Source organism: Mustela nigripes, chromosome 18 (genome assembly GCF_022355385.1).
Source record: "Mustela nigripes isolate SB6536 chromosome 18, MUSNIG.SB6536, whole genome shotgun sequence".
In the NCBI taxonomy this organism is placed as follows: domain Eukaryota; kingdom Metazoa; phylum Chordata; class Mammalia; order Carnivora; family Mustelidae; genus Mustela; species Mustela nigripes.
The window spans coordinates 31,606,353-31,626,530 of NC_081574.1; the positions used below are offsets into that span (position 1 = coordinate 31,606,353).

At 42.0% G+C, this 20,178-nt stretch overlaps 1 protein-coding gene across 2 annotated transcripts in view; it reads left to right on the forward strand.

The window, feature by feature from the left end:
• UNC5D (unc-5 netrin receptor D) overlaps positions 1–20,178 on the forward strand; it is a 538,291-nt gene that overhangs the window by 326,447 nt on the left and 191,666 nt on the right. For both annotated transcript variants that reach the window (XM_059384170.1, XM_059384171.1), the window contains exon 4: positions 17,060–17,163. In XM_059384170.1, the coding sequence (XP_059240153.1) occupies positions 17,060–17,163 (104 nt within the window). The remainder of the gene's footprint in view (positions 1–17,059; positions 17,164–20,178) is intronic.

The following is a 20,178-nucleotide window of genomic DNA, read 5'->3' on the forward strand; positions in this document are numbered from 1 at the left end:
AGAGTAGAATAAATGGATAAATGGAAAATCATTATTTAGCACCATCATAATATTCATTGATTTAGACAAGTATCACGGATGCTTAAACTAGAGAAAAGTTTCAGGAGTAACAGGATATTGATATAAACTCGAAGTATCTCTCCACAAGATACTTAATGATTACCAAAGGGAAATATATAGCTTTTCAGTGGAAAATCCTGCCATCTACCATCTTTATCAAGTGATGGGTGTTGACCTCACAGTAATGGGACCAGTCTACAGTGTATGTCTCTCGATGTGAGGGACAGAGCAGATTGAATCACTTATTGATGTTTCCTCCAGAAATGTCTAATCTGTATTTAACCATAGGAAAACATTGGACCAAGCCTAAATTGAGGAGTGTTTTACATAATAGGTCATTTTTAACTTCACGTGTCTTTCAAAATGCCAGCCCTGTGTGTAACAACACAGGGATGTTCTGGGGAGATGAGAAGCCTCCAATGGACAAGCTGCCTCTCTGTAGCATCAGCTATATTACCCTTTTAGGTCAGTCAGATATAAACATGGATTCAAGGAGTAGAAGGTAAATTTTTCTTAAATTGTGTGAATATGCAACTTGAAACTTTAAAGCCATATTGTGTCCCATCTTTCTAGGCTCTGGCCATCAATGCAGGGGAGATATGAATTTGTTCTCCTCTGCCCATAGGAGAACAATAAGATGTTGTAAATCTGTGAACAGAGTAGAATGGTTGGAATTGATGGAAATGGTGCTACCTTGGCTTCACTTGTGCCCAGTTGAGTACACCAGATTCCCCAAATAATATTCCTTTGTGCTACTTTTACTGACCATTATTTGACCAAGAAGAATTGGCAAAAATATGGCCACCACCTTTTTAGCACCACCAGGCTGCTCTTGTGGTAACAATAAACCTTCAACTTCCTAGAAAATGGCCGTTTCTGTAAACACTTTAGTGTAGCGGGGAAGAGGATACAGATTTCACTGATCTCAACTAAGGAAACCTTCTGACAGATAATACAAGCAGCTGTTAAGCAAAACAAAAATAAAACTTTGTTAATCTTCGAGGACTCTGAGTTTAGTGATAGTATTAAATTAGTCTTGCATCTCTCCACAAGAACGATGACATTCTAGATGATAAGTAGCAAAGAAAAGCTAAGTTAGATGTAGAAGTGTTAGCCAATCATGAATAATTCTGTCATATTCTAGATGGCACAACCATTAATCAAATTCCATCCCTTCCTTTGAAGAGTTTACAGTCTAGGGAAGGGCTGTGTTAGGAACAAGTATTTTCAGTGAAGCATGGTTAGTGGTCAGTAACTTCATTGTGTTTTGGGAGCCCATAGGAGGGGCACATTGTAGCTTCTCAAGATCTTAGATACACTTCCTGAGTTGATATCTGAGCTACTTCCTGAGGAAAGAGAAGGGTTAACAATTTAAAGAACAGGGCCAAAGTGCAGAAAGATGGAATGATATGAACTACTTAGGAAAATTAGGAGATGCCACTAGGAGTAGATAGGGTCACATCAAAGAGGGTGTTTGAATTCTTGGTTGAGTTTGGACTCATCCAAGATGTGGCCTGGTGCCACTGAAGTGACATGAACAGGGCAGTGTTGTAGCCTTGTTTACGAAATCCCATGCCCTCCCATTCCCTTGAGCCAGAGAGATTTAGGGGAATAAGACAACAGCAGTCCAGGAGTGAAATTCTGTAAAAGGTTAAAGGGTGAATGGAGAAAGAGACACAGAGGAGATCAGGGTTTTGGAGGGGGGGAAGGTTGAAGAGGTCCTGGGAGACCCAAGAGGGAGGGTAGACTTGTATGAAGGTGTCAGCAGTCGTTAGTGTTCATACAATCCAAAGATGAAGGTAAGAAGTGAGAAGAGTCCATGAGATGTGATCATGTCAAGGCTTCATTGGGTCTGGGCAAAGCAGTGTACTGAGAGGAGGTGTTAGGAGATCATGGTGGATCTAGGTATCCATAGGATATGAGGAACCAGAGGTGGTATGAACAGCCTTTTCCAAAAATCTGGCCACATAGAGAAGTTAGAGCAATGACTAGAGTTAACCTTGTGAGGAATAGACAGTGATTTAATATAAGCATGAAGATTAATAGGCTTCCTATACTCAAAGCTGATGGAGAAGGAACAGGAGCAGCAGAACGCATGGCGGAGAGGTCAGGAGCTGGCTTTGCATTTTGGGTTCAACTACATAGCTCTGCACTCCTGCATAGAACCCCCCAAGCCCACTGTACGTGAGATCCACATGAGAGATGCTTCGAGATTAAGATGATTAGACCTTGCTGGAGAGCCACGGCATTGGGCTCTCTGGGGGTGGGGCCCAAGCTTGCTTTTAGTGACCGTTGCTGTCTTTCCTCCTTCTCACTACCCACAACTCCATGTGCTGTGCAGGTTTCTCCTTCTCTTCCCACCTCTTAAGTATTGGGGTGCTCTAAGCCTCCCTCCTGAAACCTTTTCTCTCCTCAAGCCACAGACTCACCCAAGGTGAAAGCTCTTCCTCCATGGCTTCAGGTCCTGTCTGTGGACTGTGGATGACTCTCAGCCCTGACCTTACACCTCCTCTCCTGACTTCTCTACCCACGGCCCACCTCGTATATCCTTGGATATTTGGGAAGCATCCTTAACATAATACGTGCCAAAGAGAATTCTGTTGGTTTTCACGCCGTCAACACTGCTGCAAATCTGTGTGTGTCCTCCAGTCTTTCCTGGCCCAGTTAGTGGCCCCTCAGGGGCTCCTGCCAAGACCTGGGCGTCATCCTTGAGGCCTGCGTTTCTTCCAGCCACATCCCACCCAGTAGCAGCCTTATCTCCAGAACACACCCGGAACCAGCCCACTTCTTTCCATTGCTACTAATAATTGTTATTCCTTTACCCTGATGCTCTCCTCCCTGCTTTCACTCTTAACATCTTAAAATCCGTTCTCCACACTGAAGCCGCAATGCGTTTGCTTCCGGAAAGGTGCACAGCTTCTGGTTGGTGTGATCTCTTAGATCCTTCTTGTTCTGGCAAGATCCATTCGAAGTAAAGCAGAATGCAGTTTTTCCTCCTTTCTCTCCATTGCCGTATGGGGCCCAGTAGGAGGCAGGGGCGCTAGATGTTTGGTGGTATATGGTTGGTTTGACATGCTCAAGACACTGGCCACATCCTGTGCTGATCGACCTTCCTGGCTTCTTCAGGGAGGCCTGGAGTTGGGGGAAGAATCAGAAAGCTGACAAGGCAGGTAAAAAAAAAGAAAAACAAAAAAACAAAAAACAAACCAAAAAAAACAAAACAAAACAACAAAAAAGATACACTCCCTACTGCTGGGGTAGCTTTTTCTTTTGGACTCTCCTCTACTTTTTATTCCGTGCTCTGCCCCCGCCCACATCTCAGTAGCACTAGTACTGAATTCTAATGAGACAGTGGGTCTGGAAAACTTCAGGTTATTTTTAGGTCATCTCTTTTGAACCTCATTGCTGGTTCTCATCCTTCTGATCTCCTGCGGAGGGCTGTGAGGGTGCCGGGAAAGTCAGGAATGATTCAACATGTCTTTGTTGCTCTTAAATCTCTGTCTCATCAACGACGGAGTCTGTTTTGCATCCGAGTGTTCATCAGGATGATGAGCTGTAGGAACTCTAGTGCAGCTGGGAGGAGGGCTGGGACTTAAGGGACACTGGGGAGAGGGAATCCTGACAGTGGGAAGAGGAGCGGTGTGACCTTTCTTTATACTCCTTCAGAGCTGGGCAGCCCAGTCTAGTCAATGATGATTCCTGGGACTGCGCTTTTCCCCCCTCCCTCAAAAGCACTTTGGTTCGGTGTCTCCTTCTCCCTGCATCTCAGATTCTGTGTCCCCATTAGCACAGCAGGGAGAGCAGTCGTGGAGCTTAGGGGTGCCCTGTCCCGAGAGCGTTCAACGATGTAAAGAAACCATATGCAAGATATTAGCTTTTTCTAATTTGATTGAATGCTTTAAAACTAAGGGAGCTGAGAATTTCTGTATTTTCACCTAATAACTTTTCCCTCTTGAAGCTTGTGAAGATCTGCTATTTAGGTCAAACTTCAGCTCTCCTCTATGAGCCAAATCAATATAATCAATACACAGAAAGTGCCTTTAATGGAGCTTGGAGTCCAAGCAAACCTCAGAAATCCTTCTACAGGCATGGTTCCCTTGTATGGAGTCTTGCCTATATCTCTTTGTTGAGGGAGGTAGTGTTGATAAGCCTCAGGGGCCATGCTGTGTCCCTCCGAGGCCCGCTAGCATGTCCATCGGACCAAGAATGCATATTTAGGTCGACTGCATAGGAGTAAATTCAGTACGAGAGACCCTCTCGAGAAGGCCTCACATGATCATGTACTTCTAGATTCTTGCTCTTTTGGATGACTTGATCCTGAAAGAGAATCAATGGTTGGCTAAGGCAAGAGAAAGGGACAGACAGTGACAAAGAAGCAGGTTGTGGTGGCCTGAGACAGGAGAAGAAGACATGCGTGAGTGTAAGCAACAGAGAAGCAGAGGCCTTTGATGAGAGCGGGTGCAAATGACCAAGGCCACCTCTGTGCTAAGAGGACTATGCAGTCACCCAGCACATAGAATCACATTGGATCTCTTCATCCCCTTGCTTGGTCATGTTACAGCCTCTTTAGGACCTGCTTGTTTATGACACTTTCTCTTTCAAGTCTGGTCTTTCTTGGTTTCCAATCAGTCCCGGACTCAAAAGGAAGATTCTTGTCCTTCTGATTTTCAATAAATGCTCAATTTTTGATGGACTCCAAGTTTTGCATCCTTGTCGACAAAAGAGGCCCAATGCAATGGAATGGATTGACTTGGGAATAGCTTGATAGAGAGCAGGTTAAATTAGTGCTCCGAGTGGTTTGTAAAGCTGCAGCTGTTTCTCCCCGCCGTAATGTGTCCCTATTGCTGAATGCTGCTTTTGCAACACCACTGGTGCCTGACAAACTAGGCTACTTAGTGTGCAAGGGGTAGTGACACACAGGACTGGTTATAAAATGATTTATGGATAACAGCCATTGAACAGCAGAGGGATGGCTCAGTACGGGCGATCTAGCAAAGTCCCAGAGTTATTCCATGTCCCTGAAAAACAGCCTTGAGGAGTCCCTGAATACAGGACCCCTTTTATCAGCCAAATGCCTTCTTGTTCCCATAAACAGAGCCCCCTCATGGCTTGGCACCAGGGTGGGGCTAGGGGGAGGACAGAGAAGCCCATGCACTTCAACTATGGCCAGAGGTGTCCCTCCTTCACTAGTGCTGCAGGATTTACTCGGCAGGAGGCAAGCCTACAATAGTCACAGATCTTAGGAAAGACAGACGTAGATGTGGAATTACACTTTGGGGCCAGTTGTCCTTTGGGGACACATGGTGAAATCAGAACTAAAAGATCCACAGTGAAGACATGAAATGAAAGATAGGAACAGTCTGGTTTCACTGTGGTTCGGCGGTCAAGAAATGTGCAGAATGTGTAGATCTCAGCAAGGCAGAGAGCTTTAGCCAGGCCTGCAAGGAAAGCACATACAGAGGAAGGCATGGATCTGACAGGAAGCCTTTTATATGCTTCCTCAGGGAACTGGAGTTAGGAGCTGACATCTTAGGCCGTAACCACCTAAAGGCTGGAGGGCTAAGGCAGAACCAAGTGGGGGCACTGGGCCTTGACTTTTCATTTTGCTGGCATCCATCTGTTCTGCCTTTGAACCAGCCCCTTTACCCCAACAAATGAGCTGTATTTGGCTAAGTTACAAATTTCTTTTATGTATGACAAATGGGGTTTGTTGTTCCTTCCGAAAAATATGAGTGGGAGAGATTCCGCGCCGATTTGCATACCAGTGTGGTTGGACGCTAATGGGACATGGTACCATCCTCCTGCAATCTTAACAAATGACTATGACTATGACTATTAAAAAAATGACTATGATTTTTCACTGGCTGATTTGGTTTGAATGAGTAAATTATTTTTATTTCATTGCATTAACTGCCAGAACATTGAATGAGCCGATAAGTCCCTGGTGTTGCTGAGCCGCAAAGAACTATTATTCGGAATTGAATTTTTATTGATTTTCTTGTGCTACAATGACTTTTCTAACATAGTAGCATGAAAGGAAAATGAGAAAAAGGCCAAGGAGGGCATGGGGTGAGGAAGGGGAGGCTTGCCGCTTCCCATGGCCTCGCCCCAGATGGACTGCTTATTGGCAGGTGCTGCTGACTCGGGATGATCCTGGTGCTGATGAGATGATTTATAGGTTAGCCAAATACCTGGCTTCATCACCTTGTTCGCCTCTTCCCTTCTGCTGTCCTTGTTTCCAGCCACTTTGTGCCTCGATGGCATTCTGCCGTGGAGCGGGACTGGGCGGTGGGGTGAAGAAGGAGCGGAAGTAGCCAGGGAAATTCTCCACGTTGGTCAGTGCCAGTCCTGTTAGCATCGTCAGCACATGTGCCCACGTGTGCGTGTGCACGCGCATACTCATGGGAAATGAGTGTTACCTTAACATTATTATAGTATATTTATCTCTTCATGGTTTTGTTTTTTCTAGTCATAACTATTGGAGATCTAGTTGTATAGAAGTTCATAATCATTCGAAGGAGATGAAATGGAAACTCATTCATTCATTCAACGAGTACTTATGGAGTGGCTACTGTATACCCTGCTAGGTACTAGAGGCAAGTCAGTGAACACAACAAATGAAAAATTTTGACCTCGTGCACAGATTCCTGTTAGTCAAATTTAAAAAGAATATTTTAGAATTGACAAAAGGTTGAAAAATAGAGTCCTCCTTGTTTCCTTTATGAACATGGTAAGAGTGAAACTTGCTACAATAAAATGAAACAAAGTGTCCTTCTTCCCTGGTTTCTGATTCACTTTGATCTACTTTAGAGAATCCTGACAACTCCTAGGAAAGAGTGACTTTTTTTGGACAGTATTTTTTCCGGCTATAAAAATAATCTATGTTCATTGCAGAAATTTTAGAAAATGCAGAAACCAATGAAGAAGAGAATTGGTACACCCAGACTCATCCAGTAGCAGATCGCTGACATGTTGAATTGTTTCTCTTTAGGGTTTTTCCTATAACACATAGAGTAATCCCACACCAGTTGCTATTTTAAAAATTTAAAACCTTCAATCTTGCTGTGTATAGATGTAGTTTGGTTCAGTTCCCTTATACAAAATAACGTGAAAATTATTATTTCTCTTCTTTCCAGAGGCCGTGTGAGCATGATTGTAAGTGAGATCGGAGAGTGGAAATCTATTTATATTCCACCCTCTCAATATATATGAATAGAAGACCCAGTCTAATAAAAGAGTGTCCTTATGTGATGTGATAACTTATGGAAAGAGGGGTAGCTAGGCAGGCATTTTGCAGAGACTTGCAAAAAAGAAACGAGAGCATCTATGTGCAAAAAAAAAAAAAAAAGCCAGTAAATGCCTGATTGAAACAGTAAAAGTGGTACAGTGTACATTATGTAGGCTGGGTGATGTTCTACCTCTGTTTACCTAGAATTTTCTCAAGGAACTTTCCTGGGATCACTAGATTAATGTAGGGTCCACTGTGGTAGATCTGTCTCCTCATTCATTTATATACATCTTAATTTGTTTCATGTCTCTTCTCTCTGCTGTCATATATTCTGTGGGAGGGCTGAGTTGGTGTGTGTCAAGTTCAGTAAAGCACCTCCCTGCCTGATACAAAAGTGGCCCATGGTCCACAGCGTGAGTGGGTGAAGGATGCTATTGCACATACACTGAAAACGTGAAGGCAAATTAGGAGGTGTGCCTACCAAAGCCAGTTTGTATGTAGATGTACTTACTTTAATTTGGAAGTTGATACATTCTATAAAAACATAATTATTACATTTGAGGAGGCCAGATCTCACATATTAAAAAATACATAAAAGAGACCATTTGCTCCATGCTATTTTATCTCATGTAGTAATTTTTTCAAACATTTAGTTGAAATTTACAATAATCTTTGAGTTTTTTAACATCTGCATAGTATTCCATTATATGAATGCACCAGAAGATGTTAGCCAGTATTGTATTATTGAACATTTAAAATGTTAGCAAAGGTTCAGCATTATAACTGATGATTTGAGCAATGTTCCCATACCATATTTTTCTAGGTAGCTCTGTTGTCCTTTTCTTAGAAAAGGGTTTCTTGAATTATGTAAATGAACCCTTTTAAATAATAACTTTATTAAGATATAATCCCCAATACCTTGCCACCAGTGCCTCTATTTAAAGTCTACATTTTAATAGTTTTTAGCGTGTTCTCAGAGCTGTGCAACCATCACGAGTCTGTTTTAGAAACTTACATCACACCAAAAAATAAAACTGTACCCATTAACTGTGATATTTCCCCCACCCTCCACCGCAGCTGCCTGCAATGCTAGACAATCACTTGTCTTTCTCAGTCCCTGGACTTGCCTATTCTGGACATTTCATATAAACGGAATCATACAATATGTGGTCTTTGGTGTCCAGTTTCATTCACTGAGCATATTATTTTCAAGATTCATCTGTGTTGCAATATGTACTTCAATATTTTATTTCTTCTGGGCGCCTGGGTGGCTCAGTGGGTTAAGCCGCTGCCTTCGGCTCAGGTCATGATCTCAGGGTCCTGGGATCGAGGCCCGCATCGGGCTCTCTGCTCAGCAAGGAGCCTGCTTCCCTCTCTCTCTCTCTGCCTGCCTCTCTGTCTACTTGTGATCTCTCTCTGTCAAATAAATAAATAAAATCTTTAAAAAAAAATTTTATTTCTTCTTATTACCAAATAACATCCCATGGTATGGATATGCTACATATTTATTCATTAGAAGTTGAACATATAAGGGATGCCTGGGTGGCTCAGTTGGTTGAGCCACTGCCTTCGGCTCAGGTCATGATCCCAGGGTCCTGGGATTGAGTCCTGAGTCGGGATCCTTGCTCGGCAGGAAGCCTGCTTCTCTCTCCACCTCTGCCTGCCACTCTGCCTGCTTGTGCACTCGCTCTCTCTGATAAATAAATAAAATCTTAAAAAAAAAAAAAAAAGAAATTGAACGTATAAATGAACTTGTAAAGTGATTTTGACACATTTTATAGCTAGCTTTTCATGCTGACCTATTTTCACTCCCTCTAGCAGTATTGCCTATCTGGTTTTCCACACTTTCTCTTTCTCTTCTCTTCCCTTTCTTTTACTTATTTGTTTGAGAGAGAGAGAGAGCAGGAGCAGGGCTAGGAGCAGAAGGAGAAGCCGACCCCTTGCAGCCCTGAGCAGGAGCCAACCCAACCCCAGGGCTCCATCTCCAAAGCATAGGATCATGACCTGAGCCAAACGCAGACGCTTAACTGACTGAGCTACCCAGGCGCCCCTTCACACTAATTCTAGGGATTAGTACTTAAAGAAATGGACAAAAGAAAGCGTGTTTGGAAAAGTAAAAAGACCCGTTGGTGTTTTTTAAATGGACATTTCTTTATAATGAGTTCTGTTGGGTCTTCTATTTATCTTTATTAGCCCTTTATATCTCTTCTTTGTAAATTTTGCGGAAATATCACTTTGCCATTTTATATTAGGGTATTTATCTTTCCCACTTCTTTCAAGAGTACCCTTTATGTATTAAGGCTATCAAACCTCTGCCTGTAATGCTGCTTGTAATGTTTGAGAGTGAAACAATTTAATTTTAACAGTATCTGCCAAAACAATTATTTGCCAATCATTTCCCCAAGCATTCTTCCTTTCATTTTGTTTAGAATCGTCTTCCCCATCTTAAGACCCAGTAGGTATTTTACTACTGCTGTGGTTTTACCATATACTAACTTACACTTTTCATTTGAGTGTCTTTGGAAAATGCTCTAAATTTTATAATTAATATGTATATCTGATTTCTGAAAAAGCCAACCCTTTTTCATCGTCACGGTCTCATAATAGGATTTAGTCATATCTCTGACCTTGACTAACCCATATTTTGTACCCTGCTCTTGAAAAGATGTTGAACATATTAACATTTAATGCTCAAAAAAACTATATGTAATAGAAATTATTGTCTTCATTTTACAGATGAGGAGCCAAAGGCAGAGAGAGCTAAAGATATTTATGGAATCAAGGTTCTGTAGGTGACAGACCCAGAATTCAAAGAGATACTCAGTCTCCACTCCCACCTTCTTCCACTAAAGTGTTCAGTCTTCCCTGCTAGAGTTCTGAAAGAGATGACCTAGGAGTTTAAATCCTTATCCTTAATTATCACGTCCGATTATTATGTGTTACGCCTTTCTCTTTCCATAGTTTTGGGATAATTACATGAATATTCCTTGCTATATTAAAAAAAAAATTAGGTGTAAACATTTTAAGGTGTTTTTTCTTGGCCACTGCCAAGTTTTTGAAACCACAACTTCTGAATATTTAATTCATTGCTTTGAGCCTCATCTACGAAGGTGATGTTTCCAGGAAGGGTATGTGGCTGATTACAGTCTCTCTTGGCCCTGTCATGTCTGAGACGATATAATTGTTAGTTTGCTCACGTATAATAACTTGTTTGGGAATAAAAAATTAGTGCCCATGCATTTTTGTCCTCAAAAATAAAAACACAGATATGATTAATTATACTCTGGTATATGCTAATATAGGAAAAAGTTTCAGTCATAGCCTGATTTTTGTTTCATTGTCAGTTACTTTTTTTTTTTTAAGGTTTTATTCATTCATTTGACAGAGAAAGACACGTGAGAGAGGGAACACAAGAAGGGGGAATGGGAGAGGGAGAAGCAGGCTTCCAGCTGAGCAGGGAGCCCAACCCGGGGCTCGAGCCCAGGACCCTGGCATCATGCCCTGAGCCGAAGGCAGAGGCTTTAACCCACTGAGCCACCCAGGCGCCCTGTCAGTTACTTTTTTAAAAAAATTTATGTAGTTGTATTGAGCTATATCTGACAAATATCATTGTATAACTTAGGATTTGTGATGATTTGGTACATGTTTGTATTATGGAATGATTACCACAATAAGGTTAGTTAATATATCCATCACCTCACATAGCTACATTTTTTTTTCCTTCTTTAGTAGTAAGAACACTTAAAATTTACTCTCTCAGTAACTTCCAAGTGTCTGGTACAGCATTATGAACTATATTCACCATGTTGTATGTCAGGTCCCCAGAATTTACTCATCTTGTAACTAGACGTTGTAACACTTTAACTAACCTCCATTTTGCATTTCCCTCACTCCCCAGCCCTTGGCAACCATGAATCTACTCCTTATTTGTGAGTTCAGCTTTTTTGTCTTCCAAATCATACAGTATTTATCTTTCTTTGACTTATTTCACTTAGGATAATGCCCTTAAGGTCCATCTGTGTTGTCACAAATGGCAGGATTTGGTTCTTTTCTTAAAGCTAAATGAATATATATATATATATATATATATATATATATGTGTGTGTGTGTATGGGAGTATATCTATCACACACACACACACAGACTCTATCCATTCATCTGCTGATGTACACTTAGGTCGTTTCCATGTTTTTGCCAATAATGTTGCAATGAGCATAGGGTGTCAACATCTTTTTTGAGATAGTGATTTTTATTTCCTTTGGATATATACATCTAGGAATGACATTGCTGCATCCTGTGGTAGTTCTGTGTTTAAGTTTTGGAGGAACATCCATACTGTTTTCCACAGGGGCTGTGGCAATTTACATTCCCACCAACAGTATGCAAGTTTCCTTTTCCTCCAAATTCTAGTCAACCTTTTTCTCTTGTCTTTTTGGTGACAGCAATGCTAACAGGAGTGAGGTGATATCTCACCGTGGATTTGATTTGCATTTGTCTAATGATTAATGATGTTGAGCATCTTTTCACACACCTGTTGGCCATTGGTATGTCTTCTTTGGAAAAATGTTTTTCTGAGTCATTTGCCCTCTCTTTAATGGATTGTTTATTTTGTTGCTGAGTCGAATGAATTCTTTGTGTCTTTTGGAGATCAGCCCCTTATCAGACATATGGTTTGCAGATATTTTCTACCATTCTGTAAGTTGCTTTTCTACCTTATTGATCATTTTGTTTGCTGCACAAAATGTTTAAATTTAATCCAGTACTGAGCGGTTGTTTTTCCTTTTGCTGCTTGTGTTTTTGTTGTCTCCAAAAGTTGTTGTCAAGGCCCGAGGTCAAGAAGTTTTTTCCTCCTAGGTTTTCTTCTAGTCATTGATGGTTTTAGGTCATTCATTTAAGTCTTTCATTGATTTCTTCTTCGTCATCGTCATCGTCGTCTTCTTTTTTTTTTAGGGATTTTATTTTAGAGAGAGAAAGAGAGAGCTCAAGAATGAGTGGTGGGGAGCAGCAGAGGGAGAGGGAGAAGCAGAGTTCCTGCTGAGAGGGAAGCCTGTCTTGTGGCTCAGGCCCTGGACCCTGGGATCATGACTTGCGATGAAGGCAGGCACTTAACTGACAGCTGCCTAGGCACCCCAAGTCTTTAATCCATTTTGAGTTAATTTTTGTGAGTGTTAAAATATAGGAGTCCAGTATAATTCTTTCACATGCAGTTATCCAATTTTCCCACCACCTGTAATTGAAGAGAGTTCCTTTCCTCATTTAGTATAATTGGCTTCTTTGTTAAATATTAGTTATCTGTATACTTGAGGTTTTATTTCTGGGCTCTCGATTCTATTTCATTGATCTGTGTGTCTGTTTCTGTGCTGATACTATATTGTTTTGATAACTGTAGCTTTGTAATGTAATTTGAAATCAACATATGGTGCCTCTAGCCTTGTTCTTTTTTGTTTCAAGATTTCTTTGACTTTTCAAGGTCATTTGTGGTTCCATGTGAGTTTCAGAAATTTTTTTTTCTATTTCAGTGAAAAATGCCATTGGAGTTTTTATATGGTTTGTATTGAATCTATTGATGGTTTTGGATAGTATAGAAATTTTAACAATATGAATTCTTCAGGTCCATGATATCGTTAGTTATATCTGTTTATTTACTCCTAAGATACTTATGAAATTATTATGTGTATATTTTTCTCAATTTTGTTAAAATTCAAAATTTCAACCATGACATATTTAGGATCTTTCTTTTTTTCTTTTTAAGACTATTTTACCATGTATCGAGTGAGCTCTTTTGCAAACTCAAGTCTTTCTACAGCTCAGAGAAGAACTATTATCATTATTAAAATGATGATTATGTATTTTCTTTCAGCTTGTTGTTTCCTTCTAAAATTCCAATTATATTTAATATTGTATTTTTCTATCTCAATGTTATTTATTTTATTTTCTGGTAAATTTATTATCATTTTATCATTTCCCTTTCACTCATTCATTCAACATATATTTATTAAGGACGTGCTCTGTATCAGGTGTTTAGTAGGCACTGGGAACCTGTGGGTGACTATCCCAGAAATAAAGCCCCCCTTCTGAGAACTGATGATCTAGTGAGGAAAGCAAATGAGGGTAAGCAGTTACAAAAGTTCTGCTAGAGGAAGTTTCTTAAACTGGATTTTGTTGGTTACAGAGCTTTTATCTCTTGCCTCTAAAACCACTGCTTTACAGTTTGTAAAGCAGTGGTTGGGGACTTCTTTGCTGGATCCCGGCTCCCTACAAGGTTTCACCAGCAGGAGGTGCCAGAGGGGACTGAACAGTGGAAGAGGGAGAAAGCTTGCTGCTTGTTAATTTTCTGCCTAGGTCAGTATCACGAGCCACCACCCCCTGCTCCTGGGAGAATTTCTTCATTCTGGAACCTGGAAGTGGCAGTTACTTCTTGTTTCCAGCTTACCATTTCCCCCCAGTACTTCCAGAGCCAGCTTTGTCAGACCCCGCAGAAGTGTCAGCACCAAGGTGATGGGCAGTCTTTCTTCCGAAGTCAGGGTCTTGACTTGGCTCCCTCTTCCAAGTTCCTTAGGTGCTAGCACCAGTACCCAGCGCTGTGCAGCTCCATTACCCCAAACTCTTCTTTTGGCCCCCCTGTCCCCCTTTGCCTTTTTAAATTTCCTGCCTGGATCCTCCCTAGTTTGATTTTCTGCAGTATTCAGAATGCTGTTTACCGTCTTCATGATATGTATATTTCTAACTCAGCACTTAATGTTGTTTTTTTCTTCCCCCTGCATAGTGGCAGTTTTCTTGATCTCAGATGTTATCCTATTTATAACTCCCTACTCTAGATTCTCAGTTGCTATTTCCTTTTGACTTTAAAGAGCTTAAATTAGAAGTTATCCAAAAATGCCTCTTGTTTCTTGTCTTAGAGGAAGCTACTCAATCTTAGTTCTATGGTTTGCCTCCTTTATTTGTAGAATTCTTTTTATATGGCGGGGGATGGTTTCCCTACTGTGGGAAGTTGCATGGGTTCCTATCTGAATTTTTCAAGCCTTGGAACTAACATAGATGATAAGAATACTTGGTTTTGCCAATTCAGAGACTTAACTAGGTTGGGCGACCTGTGGCGAGAATCAGAGGTAGAGCTGGAAGCCTGTACATCTGTGTCTAAGAGTTAATTTCCATGGTTTTTGATACATTTAGTAGCTAGCTGGAATTTTTCAGGTCTGTTTGCCCTTCTTGGGAATCACAAATGCCAGAGCTCTCTCCACCAGGCTCTGGTATAGACCAGGACTCATTGATACATGCTTTCTCCCTCGGTGTGATGGTGTTCGTGGTTGGCTGCTTGTTAGAATCCTGATACACGACACTGCATTTTTACCCTGACCCCGTAGTCTGTTGCTGATTAATCTTTAATCTTTGTATCTCCACACTGAAGAGTGTTAGATGCTTCTTGTTGGAACCCTTCCAGTGATTTCCACTGTCAGTGGGGAAGAGCAAAAGGTTGGGTAGGTCCCTTCTTTAGTTCGGTCCTGGCTGGATGAGATCTGTTAGAACTTCCTCAGAATTTCTTTCCAAGTACCTTTGCTTACATCCCAGGGTCAATACTGGGTTTCCTTTTTCAATATACATATTTATTTCTTTTTTGAGCAGTTGGGGATGGGGAGGGAAAATGATTTCGCTCTCATTTTCTTTTCATCTGTCTCCATATTCACATCGTGGAGTGCTGAGCTGACCATGAACTCTGCATTTTGCTACCTTGCCCATTTCTTCTGAGCAAAGAAAGGCAATGGGCGTAGAAGATGGAGTAGAAATTCCCACCCTCCGTTTTCTGTGCTTCATCCGGTTGAATTTACAGTATTTGGTGTTGTCACAGCTGTAACCGTTCTGTAACAGCACGAAGAGAGGCTTCCTTTAGAAAACAAAGCAATCAAAGAAAACAAAATGGCAAAGAAACCAAACAAAAATAGCCACCCAAACTCCACTGTTTCCATCAGCAAAGTGAGTGTTAGCAAAACTCATGCTGGAGTCACCCTCACACGGTACTCTAGGCTGATTTCCGTGCGGTCCTGATGACTAAATGAACGCGAGGGAGGAGGCATTTGGGGCTCACAGCTTCCTTGTGGGGAGAGCAAAGGAGACGTGGTGGTCCAGGGGTCCAGGCAGTGGGAGATTTTTCATTGTGGTCTTTACCCACAGTTTCTCACTCACTTTTATCATAAGTCAGGTGACCCTCATCCCCCTTAGAGTCAGAAATTCCAAATCATAAGGGCTATGGCAGTTTACGGATCTCGAATAGAATGAAGATAGCTTTAGGATTCGGGGGGATAGCAGAGGAGAGAGAAGAAGGATCCTGTCCCCTGCCTGCCGTGCAAACACTGTTCAGATCTTTTGCCTCATATATACTCATGAAGATCTCTACTCATAGCACTACTGACAAAAGACATCAGTTGCCTCTGGGAGGGAAAACATTAAGAGCAGAATTCGGAAGAAAGTGGATAGATACATGGATTACTCCGCTTGATATTCACCCAGTGTTTCTGATTTGCTAAAAGCAAGTTTAATGTATTTATACAATTTGTAAAAATGTAACTGATTCCGGAGCTCTGCTCTTTACAGGGAGCATATTTCATGTTATTGTAAGCACTAAAGAAAATTAAATCAATAAATCCACAGCCTGTAATTTGAGATACTCAATTGGAGAAAAAGACATTGTCTGAGAGGGAGGGGGAATCATTTACATCGAGAAAGACTCATAAAGCTGTCTTCGCTCCAGCTCGACCATCCCACAATTTTGAATGACAGCAAGAGTTAAGCCTGAGGTGTAAAATTATCAAAGGGTTGTGGTGACACCTCAGAGCAAAAGCAGAGGCCAACTCCCACTTTGGTTCTTGAAACAGAGGCTCACGTGGAAAGCCACACAAAGCAAAGCGTTTCCTCTCGCAACTCTGTGTCCTTTTTCCTGGGAATGTTTGGCTGGTTAGCAGGCAGAGACTGGCTGTCCGGAAGCTCAGTGACTGTTTCGCCCTCGCTGGCATTGATGTTCTCTGTGACCACTGGCAAGCCAATTAACCTCTCGAGCATCACCCTTTCGTGTGTAAAAGGTTAATAGTGCAGCTTGTTTGCAAAGTGCCTCGAGCCTTCCGTGAAGGGCACTACACGGATACCCAGCATCGCTGTTTGACTGGAGGGCCTTGTATTTTTTAATTATATGTTTGGTTGGATGGGTTATAGATTTTGTTGTGGTTGGACATTGCCCCATTCTCCCTGGTTACGCATAAAAGACTAATAGATAATCTCACTCTATTACCATCTTCTGGAGCCCCCTAGAGGGTTAAGAGAAAGGCAGAGGTTACAGATAAATAAGGCATTCTTCAGTTAATAAAAAAAAAAAAAAAAAAAAAAAATCACGTGCATCTCCACTGCATAATAGCTGTGGATAGCAATTTATTAGGCCAAGTGTTTCATCAGCTGCTAAGCAGATTACGCTGGCAGAGACTCGGGGAATGATGAGTTGCTTTTTGTTTGTTTGTTTTCGTTCTGCTCCCCCACTAAATCTTTTCTCCTTCACGTCAGTGTAGAGCATTAGGAAGTGCCGTTAAGGTTTATTTCCAATATGCTTGTGAGTATTTGGGAAAACGATTTTCTTCTCCAGGAATTCCTGAAACCCAGACTTCTCTGTCTATATCTAGTTTTTGAGGTTAAGCTCACTATTTTATTGTATTTGGAACAAATATGAATAATACTGGCCCTAGAGCAAATTGTCATGGACCTCATACTTTTTTTTTCCTCCCCCATCAGATTTACGGAAAAACTTTGAACAAGATCCACAGGGAAGGGAGGTTCCCATTGAAGGCATGATAGTGCTGCATTGCCGACCGCCCGAGGGAGTCCCTGCGGCTGAGGTAAGTGACTCGCAGGACCAGACCTGGTCCCAGGAGGGAGAGTGACATCCTGTGTGGTCTTAAGCAGAAGAGCCTGTGTGTGGCATTCTTGCTGTCCAGATCCATTTGCTAAAGGCGGTGAAGAAAGAGTGAAGGAAATTAGTTGGAAGAAGAAATTGTCTCTTGTCTGCTCTGTGGTTGACAGAAAGCTCTTGCACGGTAGCCTGAGTAGGATTTAGTCCATGTTCTTGATTCTGGTGACCTCAGACGACACAGGTGGCATCTTTTATGTCCTCAGTCACCTTGGATGGTGTGATACACACATTGGGTCCTGGACTACCCTGAACTCTAACAGGCAAAGCCACGTGAAAAAGTGCTCAGGAAAGGAGATCAGCCCCTACTGCCAAGTCCCACCGACGTTTGTACTTGTGTCTTTCTTTACTTACGGGACAAATGTTCCTTGAACATTTATCGGGCTATAGGCCCTGTGCTGTCATGGCGGATATAAAAGGCGGATGGAGCCACAGGTCTTCTTCGCAGTGGGAGTCTAGAATCCAGAGTCACTCTGGTTTTTGCTCCCTGCGTGTTTTCTAGAAGGTCTACCATACCTTCTAGAAAACATGCCACCATGTTTTCTAGAGCGTCTACCATATAATTGTCAGTGATGACATATTGTGGTCATAGGGAAGCCTTCCTAAGTCTTTCAGTCTCTCTTAAAAGATATCCTGATAGAGGAGTAATATCGTGAAGGCAGCAGTGAGGGCAGGGACACGGAAGGATGAGGAACCCTTCCTAGAAATGATAAGTTTTCTAAATGGAGGCCTGGGTTGAGCAATAGATAGTCCATTTGGGAAGCTAGGAAACTTGTCCTTAAAGCCATGGCTTGTTCATTCATTGAGAAATAGAGATTTAAAAAAAAAGAAAGAAAAAGAAGAAAAGGAGCCTTTGCTTCACATTTTTCACTAAAATTGCTGTGGGATTTTGTAATTGGAAGGACAAAAGAATAGAGAAAGGGGAACGGAAAAACACACACACTTGCATGTTTAGACAGAAAGCATGCTGGGTGGACACTATTCAAAGCTCAAGTAGTTCACAGAAATGAAGTAAACGGACTTGAAAATTAAAGTGAACCTTCCATGCATGATAGAAAATGATTAGAAAGGAAAATGCTTATTTTTAGATTTTTATTTAATGTGAAACAGAAAGATTTTTGATCTTCTTGTGCTCTCTTCTTGCTCCTTATAGAGCGTGCTCTGGCTTCTGGAGTGGGGAGGTGGGGCAACAGGCCATTAAGTGCACAGGGGAATGTGTCCCTCCCCTTCAGGACCCCCCCCCCCAAGTGTCCCTGGGAGTCTGACCTGGGCATAAGCAGTCTGCTCAACCCACCCCTGAAAATCCCGATTTGCAGATGTCCATGTGGACATGAAATCAGGGGGCGGGGTGGGGAGAGGGCTGTTTAAGTCAGTGCATTTCCCATTCTGCCTTTGACATCATATGACCCTTTTATTTTAACCACGTGTATGTTATTAGGAATAAATTTCAGAGCCAGGCTGGCTGACTTGAAATAGAGGGCCATTCCAAGGAGCATCCAGGCTGAGAGTGAGAGGAAAGCTGTGTTTTGTACATTGTCTTGTAGGATGATATGGAGAGTGTTTCAGCTACATGGTGGATTAATGAGCTATTGTGGGGCCCTGACAAGCATTGATAGCATCATCATAATGCAAGAAAGCATCCCAATTCCATACACTTGGATTACCCAGGAATGTATGAGTTGGATACTACCTACATCCACACACCGATATTCACAGCCCTTTTAGCGTGCAATAGCTTACACAGTTGTTATTACCACCAACATCTGTGTTTTTGCTGAAGGGAGGGCAGAATGAGAGAAGAAAGCTGAGCGAGAGAAGGTCAAGGATAAGGAAGGAAAGGGAGAACACGCAGACCCTTCTAAGTGGGTCTCCCCGGGTGGAGATGCCCACCCCTGCCCGTCACACGATCTTCAGATCTCCAGCGGCGCTCCACTCTGCATTCTGACCTCGCACTCAGGTGACTACCTGTAGTTCATGATTCTCCAGGATGGCAGTGACTGGGAACTCTGCTTGGAAATTGATCACTTACATCAATATTGTCACTGTAAAGGTTGAACCCTGTATCTTCCTTGAGTGGGGACATTCTTCCCTTTCCACCATGTGGTTCCCTTTCTGCCCACCTGCTGCGGGGGCTGCAGGGTCATCCCTGAATCCTGGCAGGACCCCTGGTGCATCAACTGGTCTTGTCCTGCAGTAACATGTGAGATCTCCTCCTTGGCACTTTGAAGACCTGTAAAAGTACTTCTTCTCTGTGAGGTAGAACTTCCTAGGCAACTAACTTCTGTACGAGCACAGAAGGTGGTTTGGAGAAGCATAGGAAGAGCTACCATGTATAGAATATCCCCACGTGCTGGGCACTGTGTTTAGTACCTTCTCTGTATTATTTCATTTGATTTGCCAAAGAGATGCCAGAAAAATATAGGGGTTTTCATGTCCTTTTTATAGGAACTTATCCAGGCTCTCAGATCTCAGGAAGCCAATCTAACCTTAAAGCTCAGATTTTTTTTTTTCTTCTCTCTAATATTTTTTGTTGGTTTTTCATGAGCCTGTGGGTTCAGCCAGTTTCCTCAAGCCTTTTTGAAACTTGAGAGCCCCTCAGCCAGCAGTAACCTTTCTGTTTGCAATAGTCCTGGACTTTCAATCCTTAGAAATGGATTTTTCAGGGTAAAATTTCTTCTAGCTAATATGCCAATCTTAAACCTTGTGTAAATTATGTTCTTTTGTTTGAGATAGGTAATCCTGTGGTGAAACGAAGAACAGCGCCAAATGAAAAAAAATGGGATTTTTGGGAGCTCAGGGGGGCAAGGAGCCTGGGTTTGATATTTCCTATATCCTAGGAGATAGGAAAGTACTGGATGTCCAGACATTCAGGGAGGAGGCCATGGAGGAGAAGAAAAAGGGACATATAAAAGGGGAAGGGAGAGATCCTAGGGTAATATTGACC